Source organism: Eptatretus burgeri, chromosome 6 (genome assembly GCF_056783735.1).
Source record: "Eptatretus burgeri isolate ZD-2024b chromosome 6, Ebu_testis_v1, whole genome shotgun sequence".
Lineage (NCBI taxonomy): Eukaryota > Metazoa > Chordata > Myxini > Myxiniformes > Myxinidae > Eptatretus > Eptatretus burgeri.
The window spans coordinates 11,385,370-11,412,430 of NC_140966.1; the positions used below are offsets into that span (position 1 = coordinate 11,385,370).

Here is a 27,061-nt window from a genome sequence, read left to right on the forward strand (position 1 = left end):
TTTTATCTGATGTCTGAACTGTACTCTGGTACTGAGAGTGCTGTGGGGTGTGGTAGTTCCATCTCTGACTTATTTCCAGTTGTTATGCTCATCAGGGGTATGTACTGGCCCCTACAATTTTCAACGCTTGTACAGACTGGATTCCTGGAAGGATGTTGGAGAGATCAAGCTGCGGTGCATAGATTCGGAGTGTCAACATCTTTGACCTTCATTTCGCAGACGATGCAGTCATCTTTGCGGAGACCCGAGATAACCTTGTGGGGGCCCTTGAGGTACTGAATGAGAAGTCTGAGCTGCTTGGATTATGGGTTTCCTGGGTCAAAACTAAGATCCAGACTTTCAATGACATCTTGGATGCTACTGTCCTGTCTGTGCCTGTTTGTGGTGAGGATATTGAGGTCATGGAGAGATTCACTTACCTTGGCAGTGATATTCATGTCTCTGCTGGCTGTGAGTCAGAGGTCAACAGACGTCTGGGTCGGGCTTGGGGAGTCATTGATTCACTGGATCATGCGGTGTGGCGCTGTCGGTACCTGTGCATGAGGACGAAAGTCTGAATATGCAGGTCCTTGGTGCTTCCATTCTTGCTCTATGGATGTGAGACTTGGACCCTGACCAGGGATCTGAGATGGAGACTTAACTCCTTCAGTACCAGGTCTCTTCGGAGAATCCTTGGCTATCACTGGTTGGACTTTGTGTCCAATGAGTTGTTGCTGAGGAGACTCAGATGAGATTTATTACCTGTATAGTCTGTGAGCATCAGCTGTGGCTGTATGGACATGTGGCTCATTTTCGTGATGCTGATCCTGCTCACCAGATTCTCTCAGCAATGGAGCCTTGTGAGTGGTAGAGGTCAACGGGCTGACCACATGCCTTGTGGTTGCAGCAGGTTTATCGGCATCTTGAGGAGATGGGGTGGGCCAGGCATCTTCCTGGAGGATGGCCAGATGGAGGCCCGTGGAGTACTGGTGGAAAGTGGATACAGCAACACGCTGCTCTGGTGCATAATCAACCTGACCTGTGATGTCACACATGGTCACCCAGAATGTGAACAGTCTCTGATGTTGCCAGTTCGTTGACACCTCCAGAGTGACTTTATGGTGTTCTGAAGAACACCAAAACGCCAAGCCACAACATTTTGTGGCATTCCTGTCTCAATCATGCAAATAGCACGTAGACGTTCATTTTCGGAAAGGTGTGGCATCATGTTTACGATGTTTAGATGTCGATAAAAATGTTTTTTCGCAGCCGGGATGGTTCATCGAATCATGCTGCATTGCAACTTTCTCAGTACCACGTGTAGCACTGTCATGTGACTCATTGCACGTGCATAGCAATTTGTGCATACAGTGGACAGTATGCATGTGCAATTTCCGGATTTTCATGGGTTAACTGGGGAACACGTCATGGCACATGTTGACTGACCATGATATTGCTGGGGTACATATCAGTATTATTTTGTTATTTTATTAAGCTTTTTTTTTATGGTGCACATTAATTTTTTTCCGTTAGTATAGAAGTGGCCTTTGAAAAGACTGATAATGTTCAATGATGCTCACACTGCTATGTATATAACTTAACATGGCTTTTTGCAAGGTGGAAAATGGCATTAAAACGTGGGAATTCCTCCAGATTCTCTCCAGTCAAGTCAAAAGCAACATCGGCTAAGTGACTGTGAAAATAAGGGGAATGCTTCTTACTCGTAATCCAATTAATGGTTCCAAAGCGTTACTCGTCATGCCCTCTCCCGTGACCACCGGGAACTGTGCTATATGCTACACATTTATGGAGATAATTTATGTCTGCCCTAACTTCAGAACCCCCAGGGAGGTTGGGGGGGAGGGAGGGTGGGGGGAAACCAAGTAGCTCCAACCTTTGGTTTCTGACCTTATTCCCTCTGGCAAGTTTGGTTAGATTGGATAAATAGCAACTGAATGCATCGGCAACAGACAGACAAACACCAATTTGTGTATTTTATCATGATTGACAGTCAGGAAGACAGAAGTACCTGGTGGATTGTTTAGCAGTGTAGAATTGTGAAGACTTTTCTAGGAAGGCTTACAAGCCATTTTCACGGCATATTAAAAGAATAGGTCCAAGGATGCTGTGCTCCCATCAAGAACATGGTAGAAAAGATGCTCACAAATGAGACTCTATTTGTGTGCTTACAGGAAGTTGGACATCCATGTTTTAAAAACTTTGAAGATTGTATCTGCTCTTTGTCTTGTACTTATGTATTTATATATTCATCAATCCTTTTATTCATTTTTCATCATTTTCATTTATCCACATCTTTACCATCTCCATTATGTTTTTCTCACAGTACCATGCTTCTGATGCTGCTCGTCATCAGGTGACAAATTTGTGTGCCAGTCTTCTGGACGATCTATGGAAACAGAAAACGTGAGGATCTTATATTCTTCCTGTCTTTGGATGTTTTGTGTTTGTGCTTTTTCAGTAATTGTAAATGGCGGTGGGGGTGGGGTGGGGGTGGCACTTAAGACACACTTTTAAACTTTGACTCAAATTCAAGACTTTGTAACTCGCAAATCAAGACTTGATCAAGTCCATGATGTTTTGAAAACGTTCTATTACTTTTCATGTCGTCTAAACAACCAAAGCATGTCCAAACAGCTGTTTCTTTTCAATACCTGTTTGATTTTTATAGCCAATGACTTGTGTCATTAAAATGACAAAGTTGAATGCTTTCATTTTTATACCAATTACATTGTGATATAATTATGCCATTTTGATGCAAGGAAAGGAATTTTTTTTGGTGTCTAGAAGAGGATGTTAAAGATTCCATGGACTGCAAAGAGAAGAAATAAATTGGGGCATTAAGAATTTAGACCACCATGTACATTAGAAAGACTGATCCATCCATTGGGACCATACTCTGTACAGAGCGTTAGTGCTGCCTAAGCACTCTCCTTGGCTATTGGGCACAATCCTGGATGGGTCGCATCTCCGACACAGGATATCAGCAAGCTGGCACTCATTTTGCCGACCTCGGAAGGCTGACAGGCAGAGTTAACCCCACCTGGTATTTATTTAACAGCCGAGTGGGATTTGAACTCAGGATCCTAGGATCCCAAGCCCGCCACCCTAACCATAAAGCCAACACCAGGCATAGCCAAGACCAGGCATGAAGGGCTGATGCTAAAAGAGAAACTGTCGTACTTTGGAGACATCATGCGTGCAGAAAATGAAAGTCTGGAGAAGTTAACCTTGCTGGGTATGGTTCAGGGAAGAAGAGAAAGAGGCAGACCTTGTATGTGCTGGATGGATGGGAGAGAGGCCACAACCAAGCTTTCTCTGCTCGAGCTTTGGGAAGCAGTGCAAGATACAGATGTTTGGAGAAATCATATCTTGAATGTCAGCAGAAGTCGCACACAACTTGACAGAACTGGATTACTGGATATTTATCGAAGTTTAAAAAAAAGGGGGTGGAGGGGGAGTCAAATCATTAATCTTTCTGCTGGCCTTCTGTTGCCTAATATATCCACTCTATAGAATACTGCATGCTTACATTTTTAGCTCGCCTGTTCAGAGAACAGAGAGCTACAACGATACCCCCGGCGTGAGCGTGAGCATGAAAATGCTAAAGTTTTTGGTGCAAGTTATTTCCTTTCTAATGTTTTTATCTACCGCACTTTTTTCTGATTACAATATACAAATACATATATTGCTTTCAAATTATTTGGATCAGACTTCACTGCAATGCTTTATAAAATATATTATAAGACTAGTCTTTTAACCAGAGTTGGTGTCAAAGCCACCCAATGCTCGCCTGTTTATACATTTATAGTTTTTAAAAGACTCGTCTAATAATTATTTTTAGCTCGCCTGTTCGAAGAACAGAGAGCTATAGCGATACCCCCGGCGTGAGCGTCAGTGTGAGCGTGAGCATGAGCGTGAAAATGTTTAAGTTTTTGGTGCAAGTTATTTTTTCCTTTCTAATGTTTTTATCTACCACACTTTTTTATATGCCCGATATATATATATATATATATATATATATATATATATATATATATATATATATATATATATATATATATATATATATATATATATATATATATATATATATATATATATATCGGGGTGTATTATGTGATACCGGTCGTCCGTCCGTCTGTCTGTCCGTCGGTCCGTTCCTGTCCGCACTCTAACTCCCAAAGTTTTCAACTTTCACATTTCATATTTGCTACATAGGTACAGACTGTGGAGACGGTGTGTCGCGAAATACGTTCGTCATCTAAAGTGGTTGCCATGGCAACCAGGATGCCGTTTTCCATCAGTTCCTGTCCGCACTCTAACTCCCAACACTACATATTACTTTTTCTCTCAGATGCATTTCTCATGGCAAGCCGAGTACCATAAAATTCTGACCATTTAGCGCATCGTTATACAAGCCGCATCCCCTAAATTTTAAAAAAATCTGGAATTTAAACACACACAAGCCGCACTGTTTTATAAGCCGCAAATGTTGCACAAAAAAACCAAGCACAAAAACGTCCGAAAATTAGCCACAAAAAGTGATCGATCTTGCTTTGAGTCTAATCTGAACAGTAGAAACACGCGACCATCCACTCTCTGTGTGTTAACCCAGTCTTCAAGTTCGTCTTCCAGTTCGGGCCATCGGCATTTCCTACCTGTGAAAGCCTTTGTTGACTTTTTGCAGCGAGAAAGTTCGCCCCTCTGTGAGTTTTGAATTCCTCGTGTGGACCTCTTGCTGACTGATTACAAGATACAAATACATATTTTGCTTTAAAATTATTTGGATCAGACTTCACTGCAATGCTTTATAAAAAATATTATTAGACTAGTCTTTTAAAAACGATAAATGTATAAACAGGCGAGCATTGGGTGGCTTTGACACCACTCTGGTTTATAAAGCATTGCAGTGAAGTCTGATCCAAATAATTTTAAAGCTATATATGTATATATTTGTATATTGTAATCAGTAACAAGAGCGCAAGTGAGCACAATATACGCCCAAACAAGAAGGTATAAACAGAATTGTGCTACTACATGGAAAACAGCATCCCGGTTGCCATGGCAACCACTTTAGATGACGAACGTATGTCGCGACACACCGTCTCCACAGTCTGTACCTATGTACCAAATATGAACCGTGAAAGTTGAAAACTTTGGGAGTTAGAGTGCGGACAGGAACGGATGGAAAACGGCATCCTGGTTGCCATGGCAACCACTTTAGATGACGAACGTATTTCGCGACACGCCGTCTCCACAGTCTGTACCTATGTACCAAATATGAAATGTGAAAGTTGAAAACTTTGGGAGTTAGAGTGTTGACAGGAACGGATGGAAAACAGCATCCTGGTTGCCATGGCAACCACTTTAGATGACAAACGTATGTCGCGACACCATCTCCACAGTCTGTACCTATGTACCAAATATGAAATTATGTAAGTTGAAAACTTTGGGAGTTAAGAGTGTGGACAGGAACGGATGGACGGACGGACGACCGGTATCACATAATACGCCCCGATATATATATATATATATATATATATATATATATATATATATATATATAAATATATATATATATATATATATATATATATATATATATATATATATATATATATATATATATATATATATATATATATATATATCGGGCGTATAAAAAAGTGTGGTCGATAAAAACATTAGAAAGGAAAAAATAACTTGCACCAAAAACTTTAACATTTTCACGCTGACGCTGACGCTCACGCCGGGGGTATCACTATAGCTCTCTGTTCTTTGAACAGGCGAGCTAAAAACGATAAATGTATAAACAGGCGAGCATTGGGTGGCTTTGACACCAACTCTCTGGTTTTGTTGATGTCATACTTCCTTCCCGCTCAGTCATTGTCTTTCCTCAAATGCACAAGATCACATGCATTTGAGGAGGGAGAAACCATTTGCGAAGCTCCATGAATCCAAATCTTGTTTACCTCCTCTCCTATGTCCAATCTGTCTCTTACCATTAATTTGCTTTCCTCTCCATTTTGAAATGAAGACAACAAATGAACAACTTCTGTTTATCCTCCAATGTATATATCTTTATGTTATCTTTTTCATGTTGTTTTTCTGCATATTTCTTATCCTCCTGCACATATCTGCAATCGCTTTTGTATGTAAATTTTATATTTAAAAAGCTGTATGCAGACTGTCAGGATGGCTTTGACTCTGACTCTTAGAGGTTTGCACATTCATCTTTGAGTTGCCTATCGTGGGTTCAAATGTTGACCCTGCTATGAACTGTCATCCTGCTGTTTCGCATGCAAGGCAATTCACCAATGTGTGCGCCAACCATTGGAAGGACATTTTCTGCGAGCACTGGTCATGCATTCCCATGTGAATTGTCATTGGCACCCTGGCTAAATTCCAAATTCCTGCCATAACTTATTGATGGAAAAGCAATGGCAAACCCCCCAGAATACCCATTGCCAACATCCTGCTTTGGCAGCCCTGATGCTCTGCATAGTGCGTTTTAGTGATGATGATGATGAGACTATGTGCCATTACTTTGGTTAAACTCGTGCTACTGAATTATATAAACCACAAAATTAACCATTTCATTTAGCCCATTTCTATCCTGTAATCACCTTTTGAGCTGGCTTATCAATGTATCCCAAAGGCAGATGTTCTTCGAAAAACTCACAACCAAATATTTGACTTTAACTGTCAGGTGGTGTTTACAACATTAAGATTATTCCCACTGTTCCTTGATATTTATTAACAAACCTGTTTGTATTTTTTAGGTATGCGGACAGGCTCACAGAAAACCGGCTTTCAGATCTCAACCAGCTTGTCACAATGTTGGGAGCTGACCGTCAAGAACTGCAGAAAATCTTCAAGTCGCGCAAGGCTTATGGTCGGTAATTCTTCATCAGGCTGCACAAAATGATTTGCTTGTTTTGTTTCTTTGTACAACACTGAAGCTTGTGTAGCAGTGTAAATAATGACTGCAAAATCATTGTATGAATTGAACCTAAATTTAATAGCAAACAAAAGGGCAACGGCATGGAAGCCTTTCAATCAGGAGGAGACCTGTCAAGCCTGATGACACACACAACCAAGTGTTCGAGGAGGGCTCCTCCCCCCTCGACCACAAGACCAGGCCAAAATTCACAAACTTGGAGTAACCATCAACAACAACAACAACAATTTCAATAGGTAAAATCAACAACTGTAATTAATTGTATGAAAAAATGTCTCATCGAGAATAGTAGAAACTGTAAGCAGTACCAGAGAGCCCAGCATGTACCTGGGAACACGAACAACACATGGCTACCAAAAACATCACAGCAGCTGAAGTGACTCGTCACTCTCCAATGGCAAACATATATATATATATATATATATATATATATATATATATATATATATATATATATATATATATATATATATATATATATATATATATATATATATATATATACCATTCACTATGCCACACTTATTTTTGATCAGTGTTGACAGACAACGTCAGTCAGAAGTCATATTTTTAATGTGATTGGCTCCAAAAGATGGTTTTCACAAACGTTTGGCATTTGGGGTTTATTTTAATTTCAAGTAGATGAACGTCTTTACATTTATTATTTTTTTTTTGTATACCTTGTCGAGGCTCGTATGAGAGCAAACACACAACACACAGTAAGGGGGGATGAGACAAGAGGGGCGGGAGTGGGAGGGACAAAACAGTGGGGAAGAGACACATTAGGAGATCTCTGGAAGGGAGAGGGATGGGACAGGGAACATGGGGAAGAGAAGATGGACATTACAGGGACTTTCAGGATGGAAAGCAGGGGAATTGAAGGAAGTGGGCTTGGGTGGATTATCGGAATTATAAAAGATCGAGGATTTGGATGGGGGATGATAAGAGGTGGTGGTAAACAGCTGTTTTGAAAGCCTGGAGGGAAGAATGGGAAAGAATAGAGTGAGGGAGTTTATTCCAAAGGCGGGAAAAAAGAGGAATGAAAGAGTGAAGGTGAGCAGTGATTCGTGATTTTGGTAGTTTTACCAGAAGGGGGTTGTTGGCGGACCTTGAGCGCCCTGTGGAAATGTGGTGGGGACAAATCGCAGAGAGAGCGGGGGGGGGGCAAGGCTGGAGAGGAGATGGTAGAAGACAGAAAGACCACCGACCAACCTGCGGTGATTGAGTGAGAGGCCCAAAGACTCAGCTTCATTGTGGGAGATGCTGATGATCCTAAATGCCTTGGTTTTGACAGCGTGAATCCGAGAAAGGTGGGAGGCAGGAGCACCAGCCCAGAGGGAAGAGCAGTACTCCATCAGGCTACGGACAAAAGCTTTGTAAGTGGTCAGGAGCTCAAGAGGGTCGAGGAAGGACTTTGCACAACGGAGGATTCCCAGTCAGCGACTGGCTTTGGAGGCGAGGTTGGAAATGTGACTTTCCCAGGAAAGGTCATGGTAGATAGTGAGACCCAGAAGCTTGAAAGAAAAGACTTCTTCCAGAGAGTTGTTGAGAAAGTGGATTGGGGGGGAGGGGGGTTCTAAATGGTCCTTTCAAAGAGACATAGTGAGAGTGTGAGATTTGTCTGGATTGAAAGACATGTTCCACGTGTTGGACCAGTTTGTGATTTTTATCCAGATCTGCAGTGAGTGAAGAAGCTGCTGCTTGCCGGTCTGAGGGATGACAGATGGTACGGCAGAGGGTGGAGTCATCAGCGAAGAGATATAGAGGATTTTCCAGAGAGTCGGAGAGATCATTGATGAAAACCAGAAAAAGAACAGGGCCCAGAATGCGACCTTGAGGAACTCCAGCCTGGATAGGAAGAGGGGATGAAAGAACTCCATTTAGGGCTACATGTTGACTGCGACAGGAGAGGAAGTCTGCGAGCCATGAGTGGAGATGGCCTTTGGATACCATGGGAAGAGAGTTTGGTGAGTGGGGCAGGGTGCCAGACTGTGTCAAAAGCACGTGATATGTCCAGGGATAGGGCTCGGATTTCCTGTCTGGCATTGAGGACCTCCATCCATTGATGGGAGAGCAGAAGCAACATATCCAGGGTAGAGTGACCTGGTCTGAAACCAAATTGATGATCGGAAATCAAGCCATTGGAGAAGAGGAAGGATTTGATGTCTGAAGCGATGATGGATTCCATAACCTTGCTGATGATTGGGAGAAGGCTGATTGGTCTGTAGTTGCAGGGATCTGTTTTTGCACCTTTTTTATGCAGGGCAGTGATGTTTTCAGATTTCCAAGCAGATGGCAGATGACCTTGAGCAAATGAGAGGGTGAATAGAACAGAGAGAGGGTGAGCAAGAGCAGAAGAGCAGGCTTTGAGGACACATGGGCTGATGCCATTTGGACCAGTTGCAGAATCTGAGTCGAGGTTTGAAAGCAAGCTCTCCACCTTGTCAGGAGAAAAGGACGCAGAGTCCAGGGACAGTTGGGTGCGACTGGGTAAGGTGGGGAGAGAAAGTGATGGGTTAAGGACACAAATTAGCTGCAAACACCGAGTTTAGGCATTCAGCTTTTTCATGTGTGGTATCAGCAGTGCGGCCATTTGAGGTAAGGGAGGGGATGGAGGGGGAATATACACCAGAAACAGATTTGACTAGATGCCACCAGGATTTGGAGGAGGGAGAGAGGTTTGAGAGTTCAGACTTGAGAATAGAAAGATGTTGTTTTCTGGCTCTCCTGAGGGTAGATACACACTTGTTCCGAGCTTTCTGGAGGGAACTGAGATTGCCCTCAGTTGGGTTTGCTTTCCATGAGGCAAAGGCAAGTTGTTTCAGGACAACTGCCTCGCCACAAGCTTCAGTAAACCAAGGGCGGGACGAAGGGTAGGACAACTGAAGACGAGAGGGGATAAATTTGTGCATGAGGGAGAGCAAGTTTCTTTGAAAGAATTCCCAGGATGAGTTGATGTTTGAGAAAGTAGTGATAGGAGACCAGTCTATAAGTTTGATGGCTGCTTGGAGACCCTGCCAGTCGGCTTGAGTGAAATGCCAGACTCGACGGCGGTGAGGTCGTTCTCTGATAACAGCCAGAGAGATGTCCACTTTGACAAGGACGTGGTCAGAGGAACCGATTGGAGCGAAGGAAGAGCAGCAGATATTGTCAGGGAAATTTGTCAAAATCAGATCCAGAAGAGATGGAGTACCATTGGTTGAGATCCGGGTCGGGAAGGTGACCGATTGAGTCAGTCCCAATGAGTCGCAGAAAGCTTTTGCTGAGGTGCCATGACAGGTGAGAGAGGTACCCACACCCAGCCAACTGGCATGATGACAATTGAAGTCACCACATAAGAGGAAGAGAGAGTTTGGATGAGAAGATAGAAGATGGTCCATGTTTTTGGATCGTCAGGTGTAGATGGAGTCATCACTGTTAGGCGGATGGTACAGTACACATATAAACATGAGGTGGGAGTGGAGGGGAAGCCGTGGCCAGAGGTATTCCTGGGGGTGTGGGGGGGTGAGAGCAGTGCATGGAGAGTGAGGAATAGTCTTTGATGAAGAGAGCCACACCTCCACCAGGATGAGGCTCAGGTCTGTCATACCGGAGGAGGGAGTAACCGGTGAGAGATACTTGGGAGTTAGACATGTCTTGGGAGAGGAAAGTTTCTGTTAGGCAGATTATGTCTGGTTTGTCAGTGGCAGCCTGTATGGAAAGATCTGAAAGGTTTGAGCGAAGGCCCTGGATATTTGAGGTCCACATTTTTAATGAAGAGGTAGGGGAGGAGGCTTTGGGGTGGGGGGAGGGGAGGGTAGGACAAGGGACAAGGGGGGGGGAGGTAAGGAGAGTTGTTGAAAGAGTGTGGGCGATTGCAGAATAGCTTGGGGAGGGGGCCGACTGAGAAGGAGAAAAGCTCTGTGGTGCTGGGGGAGAGGGGGGACGAGAGGGGGAAGAAGGCAGTTGAGGATTTGATGAGGTGGAGTGAAGAGATGGAGGTGAGAGGGCCGTGGAGGGAGGCAGCTTGGTGGATGAGAGGGGGGTGCAACTTTGAGAAGGCTGAATGAGGGGGATGAAAGGTGGGAGAAAGGTGAGGGGGGAATTTTTGAGAGAGGTGAGAGGGAGAAAAGTGGGATGGTTGCTTTGAGAGTGAGAGTGAGGGGTGAGGGGGGTGAGTTGGCACTGAAGTTGGAAAAAAAGAATGGTTGATTTAAAGCGAACATTCAGAGCAAACTGGGGTTTTCAAAAGTTTTAGGTCAGAGATGCGATTTAACACAATTCTTGATGGATGCAATAAAGGCGAATTCAGAGAATGGAGAGAAGAAGCGCTGTAACAGTTGGATTTTTAAGGCAAGGAATGAAGGAGAGGTCGAAATGAGAGCAGTCTGTTAAAATAGCAGAAGAGTAGTACATTATGAAACAGTAAAGAGTACCACATGTGTGAGAGAGGAAGATGAAGCATTATAAGATCGTTTTTGTTATTATTATTAATGTTTGAGAGAGTCTTCAACAGATTAGGTCATGGAAGTGTTGTATGAAAAAATTGAGGAAGAAGAGGAGGAAGATAAGAGGAAGAAGAAGAAGCAGAATCGGGAGAAGGTTAGCGTATTGTTGTTGTTGTTTTTTTTTTGTTTGTTTTTTTTTTGAGATAAGAAATAGAGATTAGTTGGGAGAATGGGGGACGTTAGGAAAGTGGGGAGGATAGAAATTGAATGTAATGGGGAGGATAGAAATTGAAGGTAATGGGGAGAAAAAAACATTATGCATTTTGCATTGAAACATTCTCATAAATGCTGTAAACAATTATGGGACAAATAGGTGTGATAGAGAACAGGCAGGTTTTTTTTATCAGCATAAATTGATTGCAAAAACACATCTATATCCTTGGTATAAAAGAGCGTCCCCCTTTTTTGTGGATATCAGCTTTAAAAGTTGTACTGCGTATTTCTATTCTTTCATGTTACCCATTTTGCACGAACTTAAACATTAGGTGTTCGGAATGTTCAGTCTGCAACTTGATTAAACTACTTATATTGTAAGCTGGGGGTTGTGAGGTTCTTCTGTGTGAGTCACAATTACCTGCTGCCAAAGGTGCTGCACAAATCAAGTGAGCAATTGCTTGAAGTAGTTTAAATAGAAGATGTTATTTAAAAACAACAAATTACATCCACACACACACACCTTTACACAGCAACTTCAAAAATTATTTTGTATAAAGTGCAATGCACCGATCACTGTTGCCAAATAAATATTCAAGAAACGTGTCATGCATAGCATGATAATTGCAAAACCAAAATAAAGAATAGTTGTCATGGTAACAGAAATTTTGCTCTATGTCATGGAAACAGCATAGAGCAAAAAAAAAAATCTCAATTTAATCCATTTTAAATTCAGGCTGTTAGAACAAAATGTGAAAAAGTCAAAGGATTTGAATATTTTCTGAAGGCAGTGTGTGTGTGTGTGTGTGTGTGTGTGTGTGTGTGTGTGTGTGTGTGTGTGTGTGTGTGTGTATACACACACACACACACACACACATACACAGGGTGAAACAGAAATGGTGAGATATTTTTAATTTTCTGTAACTTTGTCACATTAATAATTAGAGTTTTATTAATATTAAGGTTTTTCTATAATTTGTGTTTTAATGATATATGTTTGAATAATATATATATATATAACTAGATCTCTGGAGGAACCCAGTCAGAGTGGCCAGTTTCCTTTAATGTATCAAATCCTTATAATAATCCATTGAGTTTTTCTTTTTTCTGGTGATGTTATGAGCTGGCAGTTGTAATATGTGTGGTACTTATTCATCTGCCATTTTGATGTCGGCTAAGATTTATGATGTCAGTGAAAACAACCCATTCTTCAGAGTCTACTTCATTCCCAGCTGAGTTATTTATTTGCTTACCTTCTGAGACAACACTCGAGGGTCCTGATTGTTCAGCAGGAAGAACTACATTAACCACAGATCAATATGAGGTCTGAAATTGGCTAAAAATGTAATTTATAATTAAGTAATTGGATACATGGACATCTTCAGCTACCATGTTCCAAGTTGTTTTTCCTGAAAATAATGGCCATCTCTACCCCTAAAAAATGAAAGTCTTCAATTTAACATTATGTACGATTTTACCACCTTCCTTACCCTTATATTAAAAAACACGATGCACCATTTGTTGCAGTAGGCTAGATTGATGGAACAAAGTAAACTGCAGTGTGATCTCAAAACCAGACACTGTGAGCATCTTATATATTATTTCCGAGTTTGTGGTTTCGTGTCGCGCTATCTTCGACTTTGTTCTGCGCTCGAGTAACGTGATATTCGGCTTACATTATCTCAAAGACCATATGAGGTGCATGGTACAAAAAAAAGTAAATAAAATGGTTCTGAAACAGTGAAATCATATTCCACTTACTGCATTAAAGTAAAATTACTACTGATACTGTGCATCAGTTCCTTTCTCAAACACACCCACCCCAACATGTCGTGCAGAGCGTGGGTTATGCTAGTCAAGAGTAAAATTTAGATTTTTAAAATATTTTTCTTTTAATATAAACGGAGAATAAGCAACAAAGAAAACTGGACTCCATTAAGATGGAAGTTTTCAACATTAAATTGCCTGAGATGTGGAAGCCTCTTGTACTGTCACTATGAATCACTTGTACCAAATTTCTGCATACTGTTGGTGAGGAGCTTATCATGCAAATATGTTGTCACTTATGCTTGTCAATGACAATGCCAAAGAGCTTGATATGCACCATATAATATGATATGGTGCAACACAGAATATCTTTTCATATGTAGCACAAGGCTGCAGAGTAGGGCGTGGCTATGTCGTTGATTCAATGCCCTCTGTAGGTTAGGGCAGGAATTTAGAATTTGGCCAGGCTGCTGGCAATAGCTTGCCTACTCTTAGCGAAGGATATTGTGGGATCTTCCATGTCCACCAACTAATGCCAGCAGATGGGATGCTTAGTTTAACGTCTATCTGAGGGATTGTACACACATTGATGAAACACCGGGATGACAGTTTATATAGCTGGGTCAGGATTCGAACTTGAGGTAGCCAGCTTAGCAAGTGTGCGCACCTCTATATCACCCTGCCAGCCCACACAGGAGATGTGAGATGTCTCAATACATCCAAAAATTAGTTATGCACGTAATTAAATATTGTGTTCGGTATGTTCAGTCTGTAACTTAATTTAACGACTGCTGTTGTCAACTGCGATTGCATTTGTTTATAATGTTAAGTTCATGAGAGGGTTGCTGTTATGTGAACCACAAATGTGATTGTTCCTCATGTCGAATCCGAGCTACAAAGACATTTAATTCCATCAGTTTGTTTCCAGGCTGTGGTGGATCTCATCGTACATCCACTGAACTTCATTAAGGTGAATGCTTTGAATATCCATCTATTTTGAGATTTTCTGCAACAAAATAGGTCGTGGATACGAAGTTCTCCTTTTCAATACATATGTCCATTGGCTCTCTCGAGACTGGTGGTAAAACTGGTTTATATTTTGTGAAGAGATCATGGAGTTTTTCCTGCAAAGAGAGAAACCAGAGCTATTGGTGAACATATGAATGCCCTTTATGAGTCGTTCTCACATGATTTCCCAATGCTACCAGAAATAGTTCATTCCCATATGAAGAATGCTTTCACTGTGACAGTTGAGCAATTACCCAATGAGAATATTCACACACAGGAACAGTTTATCAACATGACCAATGATGGTGATCTGAAAGCTAAATTTACAGAACTGCGTCCAAGACAGTTCTGGTGTTCCATTGCGAGTGGATACCCACTAGTGTCCGTTTAAGTCTTGCCATTTGACACTACCTACGACTTCAAAAGTGGATTCTCCAGCCCTCGCCAAATATAGGCAAAATCCCAAAACTGGCATGACGTGAAAGATGACATCAGATGCACCCTTTCTAACACTCTACTAAAATATAAATTCTCTTAAGAGAAGCAGCACCGTCCATCCCATTGATATTCTTACAGTAGATAGTAATTGTTGCTGAGTATTAAAATAATATTTTACTTTCCAGTAACTTCACATTTTACTTCGTGCTGCTCCGGCACATGCTCCCATACCTGACCTGATGACACACGCGCGCGCGCGCACACACACACACACACACACACACACACACACACACACACACACACACACACACACACACACACTGGCATTTATTATTATTATTATGGATAGGATTATAAAATTTGCATTTAAAATGCACGTGCTAAATTGTAAAAAAATATTTTCATCTACAAGTGTCACACTTAGAGGCTTGCGAGTCTGATAGGATGGTACAGAGGTTGCACACTTACCTTTGAGCTGTACAGCTCGGGCTCAACCTCAACTCGATTATAAACTTCTCAGGCAAGGTGTTGCATCATAAAGTGTGCCGCGCGCCGTTTCTCAGATAAACGTTAAGCTCTGTGTCCTATTTGCTGACATTATGTGATAGATTCCTTGTCATCGTAGAATTGGAAGCCTTGTGTTCGGGACTTCGACTGTCAAAACACTGAACCTGCCTTTGGAGATGAACTTCCATGGCAATCATTGTTTCCTTTTGTGGAATGAAGGATGCACAAATGTTATTGTTACCATTATTTATTTAAAAACCAACAACTGTTTTTTTTTCTCTCTTTTATCTCCTGATCTTTGAGCAGATCTTTTTGTGAAGATGCTCATTTCCATTTGGACACCTGAGTTGACCTTGGAAGACTGGTGTGTGGGTCCCCTTGCCCATTGTTTGCAGACTGTTGTCAACTACTGCCTTCTCGACAAAAAATTCCGTACGTCTGTAGCTATTCACATTTCTTCACATTAGCCATTTGCTGTTTCTTTTTTCTGAAACTGTTTTTAACATCTGCCTCTTCCTCCAACTTCACCATCTTCCTAACTTGTGAAAGAATGCAGGTGGAGATGGGGCATCCAGTAAGTTTTTAAATGGAGAGACACCTCTCCACCATGAGCTCATGAACTTGAAGAGACAGCTCCTCAATGAGCCATAGACCTTGTAAAAATAAATAAATAAACCACGTTTAATTATTTTTATCAATATGCATAGCATTTCTGAGCATCAAGCCAAGAGGCTCAAGAAGTGTGTTTTTAAATTGCATCTCCATTAATGTACGTATTTTCATATCACCCACTTGCAGAAAAACACTTTCCAGCTGGCTTCAGCAAGTACCTGGCCTACCTTCTGGACACTGTTTGCAAAGATGAGGATATCATTGATGTCAAAGAAGATCGGGAATTCAAAGAAAAGGTCAGTCTTCCTCAACATCAAATATAATTTTCATTGCTATTGTCTGAAGAATCATTTGTGTTAAAGTACGTTCTGCTATCACCAACGCTCACTTTGTTTGTTTTGGATGGCTAACTACGCAAAGGAAAAGTACTTAAACTTAAATTAATAGGCAATTATGACTGAGACTTTTGTAGTAAATTTTTGTCTCTTGGTATGTGTATATTGGTATGCATTGTCAGCCTGATGTTGGCTTAGTGGTTAGGGTGGCGGCTTGGGATCCTAGGGTCCTGAGTTCAAACCCCGTTCGCCGCTGAATTAAAAATACACCAGGAGGTTGACTCAGCCTGTCATCCTTCCGAGGTCGGCAAGCAAAATGAGCACCAGTGTACTGGTAAGGGGGACACTGCATCAGCGGCATAGCCGCGTCCCAACCAATGATGCAACCAGCAGAGAGAGAGAGAGAGAGAGAGAGAGAATATGAGAGAGAGAATATGAGAGAGAGAATGAGAGAGAGAATGAGAGAGAGAGAAAGAGAGAGAGAGAATGAGAGAGAGAATGAGAGAGAGAATTGTTTATTTTGTTGCAGCAATAAAAGTGCATTTTCTCTTGTTCCTGTTTCTTGAATAAGTGCTGGCATTTTACATCTGATCTTTGCCATATTTCATCAAAGCAACTCGTGTTGTGTGCAATTTAATACTTTACTTGGCAAATATATCACAAACACATTTAGTGTTTTTGAGGTATGAGATCCTGCAATGGAACACACCACACACACTTTTGATAGTGGCCCACATTCATAGATGATAAATGCATTCAAGTGTACAACCCCCAAATAATCAAACTGATTAAGAAAGCAAAAGAGCTCTGGAAATACCACATTGATATTGCAGCACTCAGAAGGAAAGATCAAAATATGAGGGGTGAAGCTATGACCTGGGATCTTCCAGGATGACAGCCTCCCCCCTTCTATTATCCCTGGCTCTAGACCCACTGAGAAACCTCATTAACTAGAGAGGTCATGGAACACATTACCCCATGCAGTATTCAAGTACATACATATGATACTTCAATTTTAATAAAATAATGATTTTAAAGATCGTTTTAATATTCCAAAATTTTACTGTTATTGAATCAGTCTTGTACATCACTGTTATCTTCTTCTTCTTTCAGCTGCTCCCGTTAGGGGTCGCCACAGTGGATCATCCGTATGATCCGCATAGTGATTTGGCACAGGTTTTACGCCGGATGCCCTTCCTGACGCAACCCTGGTCGCCTCTTACGACACAGGGATATGGTACACCTATATTAACCGGGGCATACACTGGGCCCAGTACACTGGTACTCACTTCGCCGACCTCGGAAGGATGACAGGCTGAGTCAACCTCCTGGTGTGTATTAATTCAAGCGGCCAATGGGGCTTGAACTCAGGACCTTTTGGATCCCAAGCCGCTACCCTAACCACTACGCCAACACCAGGCTATTGTACGTCACCGTTATACACCACCCTATTTTACATGCCCATTGTCCAAGTACTGCTAAACAGAAGAGGTTTGGAAGTGACAAGAAGGCAATTGGTATTCTTCAGTGTTGAAGCATATAATTAGATTTAAATTAAACTAGTACGTGCCCGTAAAAAAAAAAAAAATAATAATAAATAAATATTCAAAACGCGAACAAGAAACAACAACCACACAGGCCGTTTCTTCGCTCTCGCGTGCCCGTACGTGCGTGGCCCGGAAGTTCGCATATTATTCGCAGTTACGATTATTCGCAATTTAGTTTTAATGCCCAAATATTCAATTAGCGCCAACGTATTTTGCCTTTTCACAATGTCATCGCAAGGAAAAACAAAAAGAGAAGAGAAGAGAGAAAAAAATTACTTCCTGTTTCGGAGCACACCAGCTCACTCTGATGTTACCGAAATTTATGCACCGTCTAATATGAAAACGATCATAACTTGGGGCATTGTGTTTATCTATAAATGCGCATAAGAAATGGAGAAATTATTGGAATACACGAAGTCATCACTCTCCGGAAGCCCATACGTTGTAACCCGTAATGGGGAGCGCGGCTGAGCTTCTCTCCCCCCCATCGGCCACGCCCACGCAACAACGTGTCTTATCATTGGTTTGGTAAATAAATGGCCATAACTTGGGAGGCACTTGTCCGATTAATATCAAACCTTGAAAAGGCACATACTCAGGTCCCCAGCAATATGCCTGGCAAGTTTCAATTAGATCGGACCAGTGGTTGTCGAGAAACAGCAGACAGACACACACACACACACACACACACACACACACACACACACACACACACACACACACACACACACACACACACACACACACACACACACACACACACACACACATTGCTGGAATTATAGATAGATAAAGATTGTAAAAGTCGTATAAATAAATTTTCTGAATTTACCGCCGTTGACGCAGTGTCGATTACACGACTCTGTCTAACACATTATATTAGTTATTCGTGCCTGTTGTTTGTCCTTTATGACCGTTAAAAACAGTAAGTTTCCTTTTTGGAATGATTGTTAATTTTGTTTGACTGTCAGGCAGGCAGGCAGGCAGGCAGAGTAAGAATGGAATATTATCTCACACCTCTCTACATATGTATGTGCGATTGGGATGAGTTCAGAGACAATGTGCTACCAAACTGCAGATTTGTCTTCAGATTTATGTTCTAATTCTTCAAAATATAATATTCAATTTGAATAAATGGTTCTTCAATCATAAACTGACGTTTGTAGACAGACATACAAACAGACGGATGGACAGAAGTGAACCAATTACTTAACCACGCTTTTTGCTTCACGTGTGCGGGGTAACGAGTAAGGCAACGGATACACCCGAACATCCAATAGAAGAATGTCCAAAGAAACGGGAAAAGTGACGCATCTACTCGACATGGATGACTTAAAGCTCTTCACACTGAACGTTGAAACATTGGCAGAATAACTGAAATTAGTGAAACTGTGGTCTGATGACATTCAAATGGATAAATGTGCCAAGTGCACATTCATACGAGGTAAACCAACAAAAATGGCCAACGTAAAAATTGACCGACACACAACAATACAGGAACTAGAAAACTAAGCATCGTACTAATACCTCGGAGTAGAAGAGGACCCCTAAATATGATACCAACAATTGCGCTAAACAATTGCCAAGGAATGCCTACGTAGAATGAGGCTGATCCTAAAACGTACCTTTCCCGAGAAATAAAATCAAGGCCACACAGTACCAGTCTTCCAATACAGTTGTGGAAAAATAAACTGGCCACAAGTGGAAATTGTGATGTAGTGGGCCTGCGGGTGCAGGGCGTGATGCGGGGAGCGTGGTGGAGGCGTGGAGGAGTGGTTTTGGAGTGGTCACGTGCTTGCACGGGATATAGGAGTGCGCGCCGCCTGAGGCGTGGTTGTAGCTGTTGTGGTCTGTGGAGCCTGTAGGTCGTGTGGCTGTAGAGTGCATCGAGTGCGTAATAAAGTGGAGTTATGGGCATCGTACGCTCACACTCTCGCTCGTGGCAATAAAGCAGGGTTGTGCTATCCCCTCGCTCGTGTCTGCCTTGGCGCACCTCTACCACGACACTACAGAAATTACAAATTAGATATCAACACAAGGAAACTCCTCTTACCACAAACTCTTCTACAAAAATCAATGCATTCTGAGAATGTACCCGTCGAGCGAAGAAGGAGGTCGTGGCTTGATTGAGCTCAACCAAGTGCACCAAATAACAAGACCTCAAACATGAAGTCAAAAGATCCTGGAAGCTGAAGAACACCGAAATTGTGCGAGTGATAGTTGCAACAATGGGGAATGATAAAGAAAAACCTGATGGAGATCTTAAAAACCATCCCTGGGAATATTACGACAGTTGGAAGCAGTCCGGGGCTCAGTCACGATCCTGAAAAAAGCCAACGGGACAAAACTTTGAGATCAATAAAACTTCACAGCTTCGTCCATGAATCGTGATCCGTCATCAAAATGGAAGTGGCTACTTTAAGTGCTGGTAAGTGTCAATTTCATCTCCTGAAACCCACCCATATGTGGAGATAACAGTCAACAACAGTCAACAACAGTCAACAACAGCAACACACGCACACACACACACACACACACACACACACACACACACACACACACATGTCATTGGCTGCCACCTCCATATGCAGGCTTTAGAAGGTGGAACAGAGCACTCCCAAAACGGCACACTGCTGTGGCTAAACCTGTAAATGCACTATTGTTGATTGCCAAGTTTTTACATTGTGGTGTTAGATTTGCCTAGATATCCTGGTTTTGTAGAGGAATGTAAGACCAGGCTATGACATCCATGCCTTTTGTTATTGTTTTTGTTCTGTTACTTGTAGGATGGAATTTTGCTGTCACGGGCCACTCTTATCGCATTCCACATGTTCGCATGTAACAAAAGTGCATTGTCTGAGAGAGTGAAGATGAAACTGTGCAATCACTATGATGAGCCTTGCAGTGCTTTGCTGAAATGGACTACTACCCTTCCTGACTCTGCTCACCGAGGTGTGGCCCTCTGCTCTAGCTTCCTGCCTGCATTTCTGATCATTCACAAAATGCATGTTTATTGATTCGTTGCATTTTGAAGAACATATGTATTTTTTCTTTTCCACAAACTTGAGTTGCCTTGTATTAATAACACCAACATTTCTTGTTTAACTTTTTACCCTCGCCGAAGGAGAGGGTATTGCGTTTGGGTCCGTTTGTTACTTACGAAATCTTATGATGCCTTCCGTTTCTGTTTGTTTGTTAGTTTGTTTGTTTGTTTGTTTGTAGGCACGATAACTCGAGAACAGAAGAAGCTACCAATGTCAAATCACACCACGTGATTCAGGAGGGTGATGGATAGTGCTGATTAGATTTTGGTCACAATCGGTCAAAGGTCAAGGTCACGGTGAGGTCAAATATTCGATTTTTGATGGTTTGGTACAGATAACTCGAGAACGGAAGAAGCTACCAATGTCAAATTACACCACGTGATTCAGGAGGGTGATGGCTCGTGCTGATTAGATTTTGGACGAAATCGGTCAAAGGTCAAGGTCACAGTGAGGTCAAATATTTGATTTTTGATGGTTTGGTACAGATAACTCGAACGGAAGAAGCTACCAATGTCAAATTACACCACGTGATTCAGGAGAGTGATGGCTAGCGCTGATTAGATTTTGGTCAAAATCGGTCAAAGGTCAAGGTCACAGTGAGGTCAAATATCCAAAACATTCGATTTTTGATGGTTTGGTACAGAATCATCGTAGAAACTTCTGGTTTGCGTCGCTACCTTCTCTCGAGACAGCTTTTATTAGACAAGGTCAGAGGTCAAGTTGACGATTTCGTAAGTACCAGTCTATGACTGCTTGTTTGTTTCTTTGTTCGCACAGAACTTTTGTGTTTTTCTCCGCAACCGCTTGTCAGATTGAGACTAAATTTTCACTTTAGGTGGGACAACTCATGTAGAATGTTTTAATGATCATTATGATGTCATAGGTTACATGGTGTGGCAGCCATATTGGAAAGATGGAAAAACTTCGGACCTCTACTTCTGAAACCGCACCAAGGAAAAAATTTAAACTTGGCACACGGCTAGTACTCCTCATGGGGAATCAGTGTGATTCATTAATTTATTTATTAATTTTTTTAATGACATCATAGGTGCCTTCATTATGATTTCATAATTGCATACGTGGAACACTACATTTTTGAGGGTCATCTTGGGGTAAAATGGTCCACAGAAAAAATTTAATTGATGATGCCATCGGTTAAGTGATTCGGCAGCCATGTCCTTTAAAAAAATATATCAAAAAAAACCTTCAAAAATCTTGTTCTCTGAAGTGGCTGAATAGATCGAGGCAAAACTTGACACGTATGACCGCCTATCCATGAGGGACATAAGGTTCACACATATGACGTCATTGGTCACATGGTTTGGCAGCCATATTGGATTTACCCTAAAATCCATTTTAAAAAATCTTCTTCTCCAGAACGGCTGGACAGATCGAGGGGAAACTTCACACAAATGTTCCCCAAGCCATGGGTGGACAAGTTTGTTCAGGAATAATTGATCAGTCACATGGTTTGGCAAATAATGTTTTCTCTGGAACCGCTTTATCAATAAACATGAAACTTCACAATTACAATCTCGTAGTGATGGGGAATATATATTTTATATTCCAACTTGATCGGACACATGGTCTGGCAGGTAGATTTTTTTTTTTTTGAATTGGGTTATTTTTGATATATATATATATATATATATATATATATATATATATATATATATATATATATATATAGATAAGCCTGGTGTTGGCTTAGTGGTTAGGATGGTGGCTTGGGATCCCAGGGTCCTGAGTTCAAGCCCCGTTGGCTGCTGAATTAACACCAGGGGGTTGACTCAGCCTGTCATCCTTCCGAGGTCGGCGAAATGAGTGCCAGTGTACTGGTCCCGGTGTATGCCCCGGTTAGAATAGGTGTACCATATCCCTGTGTGTCGTAAGAGGCGACCAGGGTTGGCATCAGGAAGGGCATCCGGCCATAAAACATTGCCTCAAAAAAAAGCCAAACCCCTGCACAGCAGGGAAAAATGGCTGTAAAAACGGTCGATATATATATATATGTATATATATATATATATATATATATATATATATATATATATATATATATATATATACATATATATATATATATATATATATATATATACATATATATATGTATATATTTTTGATATATACAGTATATATTTTTTTATTATTATTTTATTTATTTTAATTTTTTTTTGAATAAGGCTCACTTGGCAGTTCCTGAGTAGGGTCAGGATTACAAATCGGCTCAACTTTCATAGTATTTATCTATTATAATTGTGCAGATACTACACACTGAAACAGGTACTTTCTCACAACTAATTGTCAATCCTTAGAAGGACTCTTGAGTATGAATGGTTTTCTAGCTTTTTCAAAGCTTCACTAAAGATGATTATGCACTTCCTGCATCCCTTTAGAACAAGCACTTCCATGCAGATCCTGCCCTTCAACATTAACTTAAAGTTAGTTACCCACCCCAGATCGAGAGATCCTGCCCTGGAACATCTATGAAGGTTGTACAAATTTCTTGGAATATGATACAACCATTCAAGACACAGGAATTAAAAAAAATTATTATTCACACCAATATTATGTTCTTTGACTTCAATGTTCTTCCTCCATTTGTCTTTCAAACTGTCTATGCCAGTAAAATAGAAGTTTTGAGATTGCTCCTTTAGCCACATGTCGATTGCTTCAGTCAGTCCCCTATCATCAAGGAATTGGAAGCTATGCATTGTCATACTTTCAAAACAGAAAATAATTACTGGGGGCCATGACCCAACTTTACAATGAAAGGGATGGGGGGGGGAGGGTGGTGATCCAGGTACTCAAAACCCCACCCGTTATGCCATTGCTGTCGATTGCGACTGCTGAGGTGTTGAGGAATCTGTCTTGCTGAGACCTTGGACATGCCCAAGCTGCTCATGGATGATGGTGAGAATGCTCTCTTGAGAGATTCCAAGTTTTATTGATATTCTGGTGACCAAACACAGCCTCCATGATTAATGCCTCAACTTTGGCAATAGTTCATGGGTTGGTTGCAATTGCCAGCTGTCCTAACCCAAATTCATCTTTAAATAACTCTTAAAGTTAACTACACATTTCTCCACACAAAGTTAGCCACACACAGTCTCCTGACATGCATGGATTTATTTATAAAGAAATTCGATGACACCTCGACATTGGATTTTTAAGAACTAGAAGCACCCGCTCCCTATGGGAGCCGTCAAGGGCGTCATGTTATTATATTTATGCCTATTTTACTCCAAGGGGTCCCAGGATTACACACCCAAAAAATGGTTGCAATCGGTTCAGCTGTTTTTACGGTACCTGGGAACAGACAGACGGACAGACGGTGAATTATAGTAAGATGATCTATAACTGAATTATACAGCAAAGTTGTGGATTTCATTGTACTCTCAAACAACAAGCATTGGCTTCATGAAGATAATGGCATACAACAATCATGGATGCAAGTTTCTAATGAGAAATAAAAAACAATGCAGCTTTAGTTGTACCGATGAATACCCCATTTCTGGGACAGTTGGGATGCTCCTCATAGTTGATTTTTCTTCCTTTTTTTTTAATCGGTACTTTTATTTGACAGACATTTTCAATTTCTGTATTTATTTTCTGTCCATTAAAATTACATCTCACTGACTTGTACATCTATACAATGTCTGAACTTGTTTGTTTTATCAGTCATGTTTAGTCATCTTATCACCAACTGAACCAACTTGACTTTTGTTTTCAGTGAGAAGAATTTGCAAGGAAGGAAATAACAAGGTTTGTGCAAGTAATTTGGTTTTGATTGAATTGAATATTGATTACATTGTGTTGTGTTGCCACCTGCACTATCCTACCAAATGCTGTTGGATACCTTTTTCCAGTTGTGAGAATTTTCCACATGTGTATCTACCCCATTGAAATTCTCTTCTACCCCTGTTAATCCTTCATCCCTGTAGTGCCCATCTTCTTTACACCATGTACCCCACCCCTCTCCCTTCCACAGATCTCATGTGTCTATTTCACACTGTTTTGTGTTTCCCTCTCCCTCCCTCTTGTCTCCTGCTCCCCTTGTTATACGTTCTGTGTGTTAGCTCTGATACAAGCCTTGACTCTCTGTGTGTGTGTGTGTCATATATATATATATATATATATATATATATATATATATATATATATATATATATATATATATATATATATATATATATATATATATATATATATATATATATATATATATATATATATATATATATATCATAGCCATGTTTATCATCAAAAGGCACAGTGTAAATAGTGAGAATGGTCTCTGTTCAATTTTGTACTATCATGTCCTATTTATATGCAATTGGTTCACTTTATCTCTATCTGTCTGTCTGTTGACAGATGCCATTTTATTATTGAGGAACAACTTTATTTCAATTGAATGTTTTATTATTGAACACAAATTGGACTGTGAATTGGGAAAACGAACCTGTAATTGAGCAGTTTTGGCTCTGAATGAATTTGTCCCAATCGCGCATGTACAGAGAGGTGTGAGATCATTTTTAGCTCGTCTGTTCGAAGAACAGAGCTATAGCGATACCCCCGGCGTGAGCGTCAGCGTCAGTGTCAGAGTGAGCGTGAAAATGTTAAAGTTTTTGGTGCAAGTTATTTTTTCCTTTCTAATGTTTTTATCTACCACACTTTTTTGTACGCCCGATATATATATATATATATATATATATATATATATATATATATATATATATATATATATATATATCGGAGCGTATTATGTGTCCGTCCGTCCGTCTGTCTATCTGTCTCTGTCCGTCCGTCCGTCTGTCTATCTGTCTCTGTCCGTCCGTCCGTTCCTGTCCGTACTCTAACTCCCAAAGTTTTCAACTTTCACGTTTCATATTTGGTACATAGATAGAGACTGGAGACAGTGTGTCGCGACATACGTTCGTCATCTAAAGTGGTTGCCGTGGCAACCAGGATGCTGTTTTCCATCCATTCCTGTCTGCACTCTAACTCCCAAAGTTTTCAACTTTCACGTTTCATATTTGGTACATAGATAGAGACTGGAGACAGTGTGTCGCGACATACGTTCGTCATCTAAAGTGGTTGCCTTGGCAACCGGGATGCTGTTTTCCATGTAGTAGAACAATTCTGTATATACCTTCTTGTTCGGGCGTATATTGTGCTCACTTGCGCTCTTGTTACTGATTGCAATATATAAATTCATATATTGCTTTAAAATTATTTGGATCAGACTTCACTGCAATGCTTTATAAAAAATATTAATTATTAGGCAAGTCTTTTAAAAACGATAAATGTATAAACAGGCGAGCACGCTGAATTGACATGGAGGAGCTCGAGCTGTCTAACATCAATAGAAGGAAATGCCAAACTGCACCACTTCCTTGGGACTGTCTGGCATTCAAACAAAATTGGAAATGATTCCAAACAGGAAACTTACTGTTTTTAAGGACGTCATAAAGAACACAAACAACAGGCATGAAGAGCTAATGTAACGTGTTAGATAAGGTGGTGTAAAAGATGCTGCATCAAAGGTGGTGAACTTCCAAAAAAAATTTCCCTGCAACCTTTAAAATCTCTACTTTATTTCAATTGCATTATATACTTGAACACTGTGGAATACAAATCACCTTTTTTCGCACTTTCAAAACCGTCATGTTTAGCAGTACTTGGACAAATTTTTATGGCATCACGACCAATCATTTGTATAAACACATCGACCACTCACAGACCTGCCCATGCCCTTGTTTCTCTAAACTGCACCAGGTAAGGTGTTCTAGGAATCTTCCATTTCAAATAAGTGTTGTACAACAAAATTGGTGTGCAAGTTATATTTATGTTGGAAATGTTACAATAACCAAATGAATCGAGATTGATTTCAACTTTGATAATAGTTTCAAACATTTATGTATCATCCAATCATGATGTGATCTTATTGTGCAGATGGAGATTGATGCCTCTGAGAAATTACAACAATGCAAGGGACTTCTGGAGTATCTTAAAAGCCTGCACAGGTTACAACAACCTCCTTGATTTAACAAATCTCAAATCCACCTTTCACATCTACAACGCTTCAATTCTTTCAGGATGCAGCGCCACTTTTTCAACCCCGATTCTATTTATTGATTCGTGGCCACCAGTTCTCAGAGCATTTGTATATTAATCAAGCAGTTAAATTGGAGAA

The 27,061-nt window shown here is 40.9% G+C and overlaps 1 protein-coding gene across 3 annotated transcripts in view; it reads left to right on the forward strand.

Annotated features, from left to right (window-relative positions):
• The window catches only part of LOC147024250 (uncharacterized), a 90,943-nt gene that overhangs the window by 32,878 nt on the left and 31,004 nt on the right, over nucleotides 1-27,061 (forward strand). For all 3 annotated transcript variants that reach the window (XM_085883988.1, XM_085883989.1, XM_085883990.1), the window contains 7 exons: nucleotides 2,324-2,403; nucleotides 6,783-6,895; nucleotides 15,631-15,756; nucleotides 16,123-16,232; nucleotides 20,605-20,770; nucleotides 24,599-24,630; nucleotides 26,821-26,891. In XM_085883988.1, coding sequence (XP_085740114.1) covers nucleotides 2,324-2,403; nucleotides 6,783-6,895; nucleotides 15,631-15,756; nucleotides 16,123-16,232; nucleotides 20,605-20,770; nucleotides 24,599-24,630; nucleotides 26,821-26,891 — 698 coding nt within the window. The remainder of the gene's footprint in view (nucleotides 1-2,323; nucleotides 2,404-6,782; nucleotides 6,896-15,630; nucleotides 15,757-16,122; nucleotides 16,233-20,604; nucleotides 20,771-24,598; nucleotides 24,631-26,820; nucleotides 26,892-27,061) is intronic.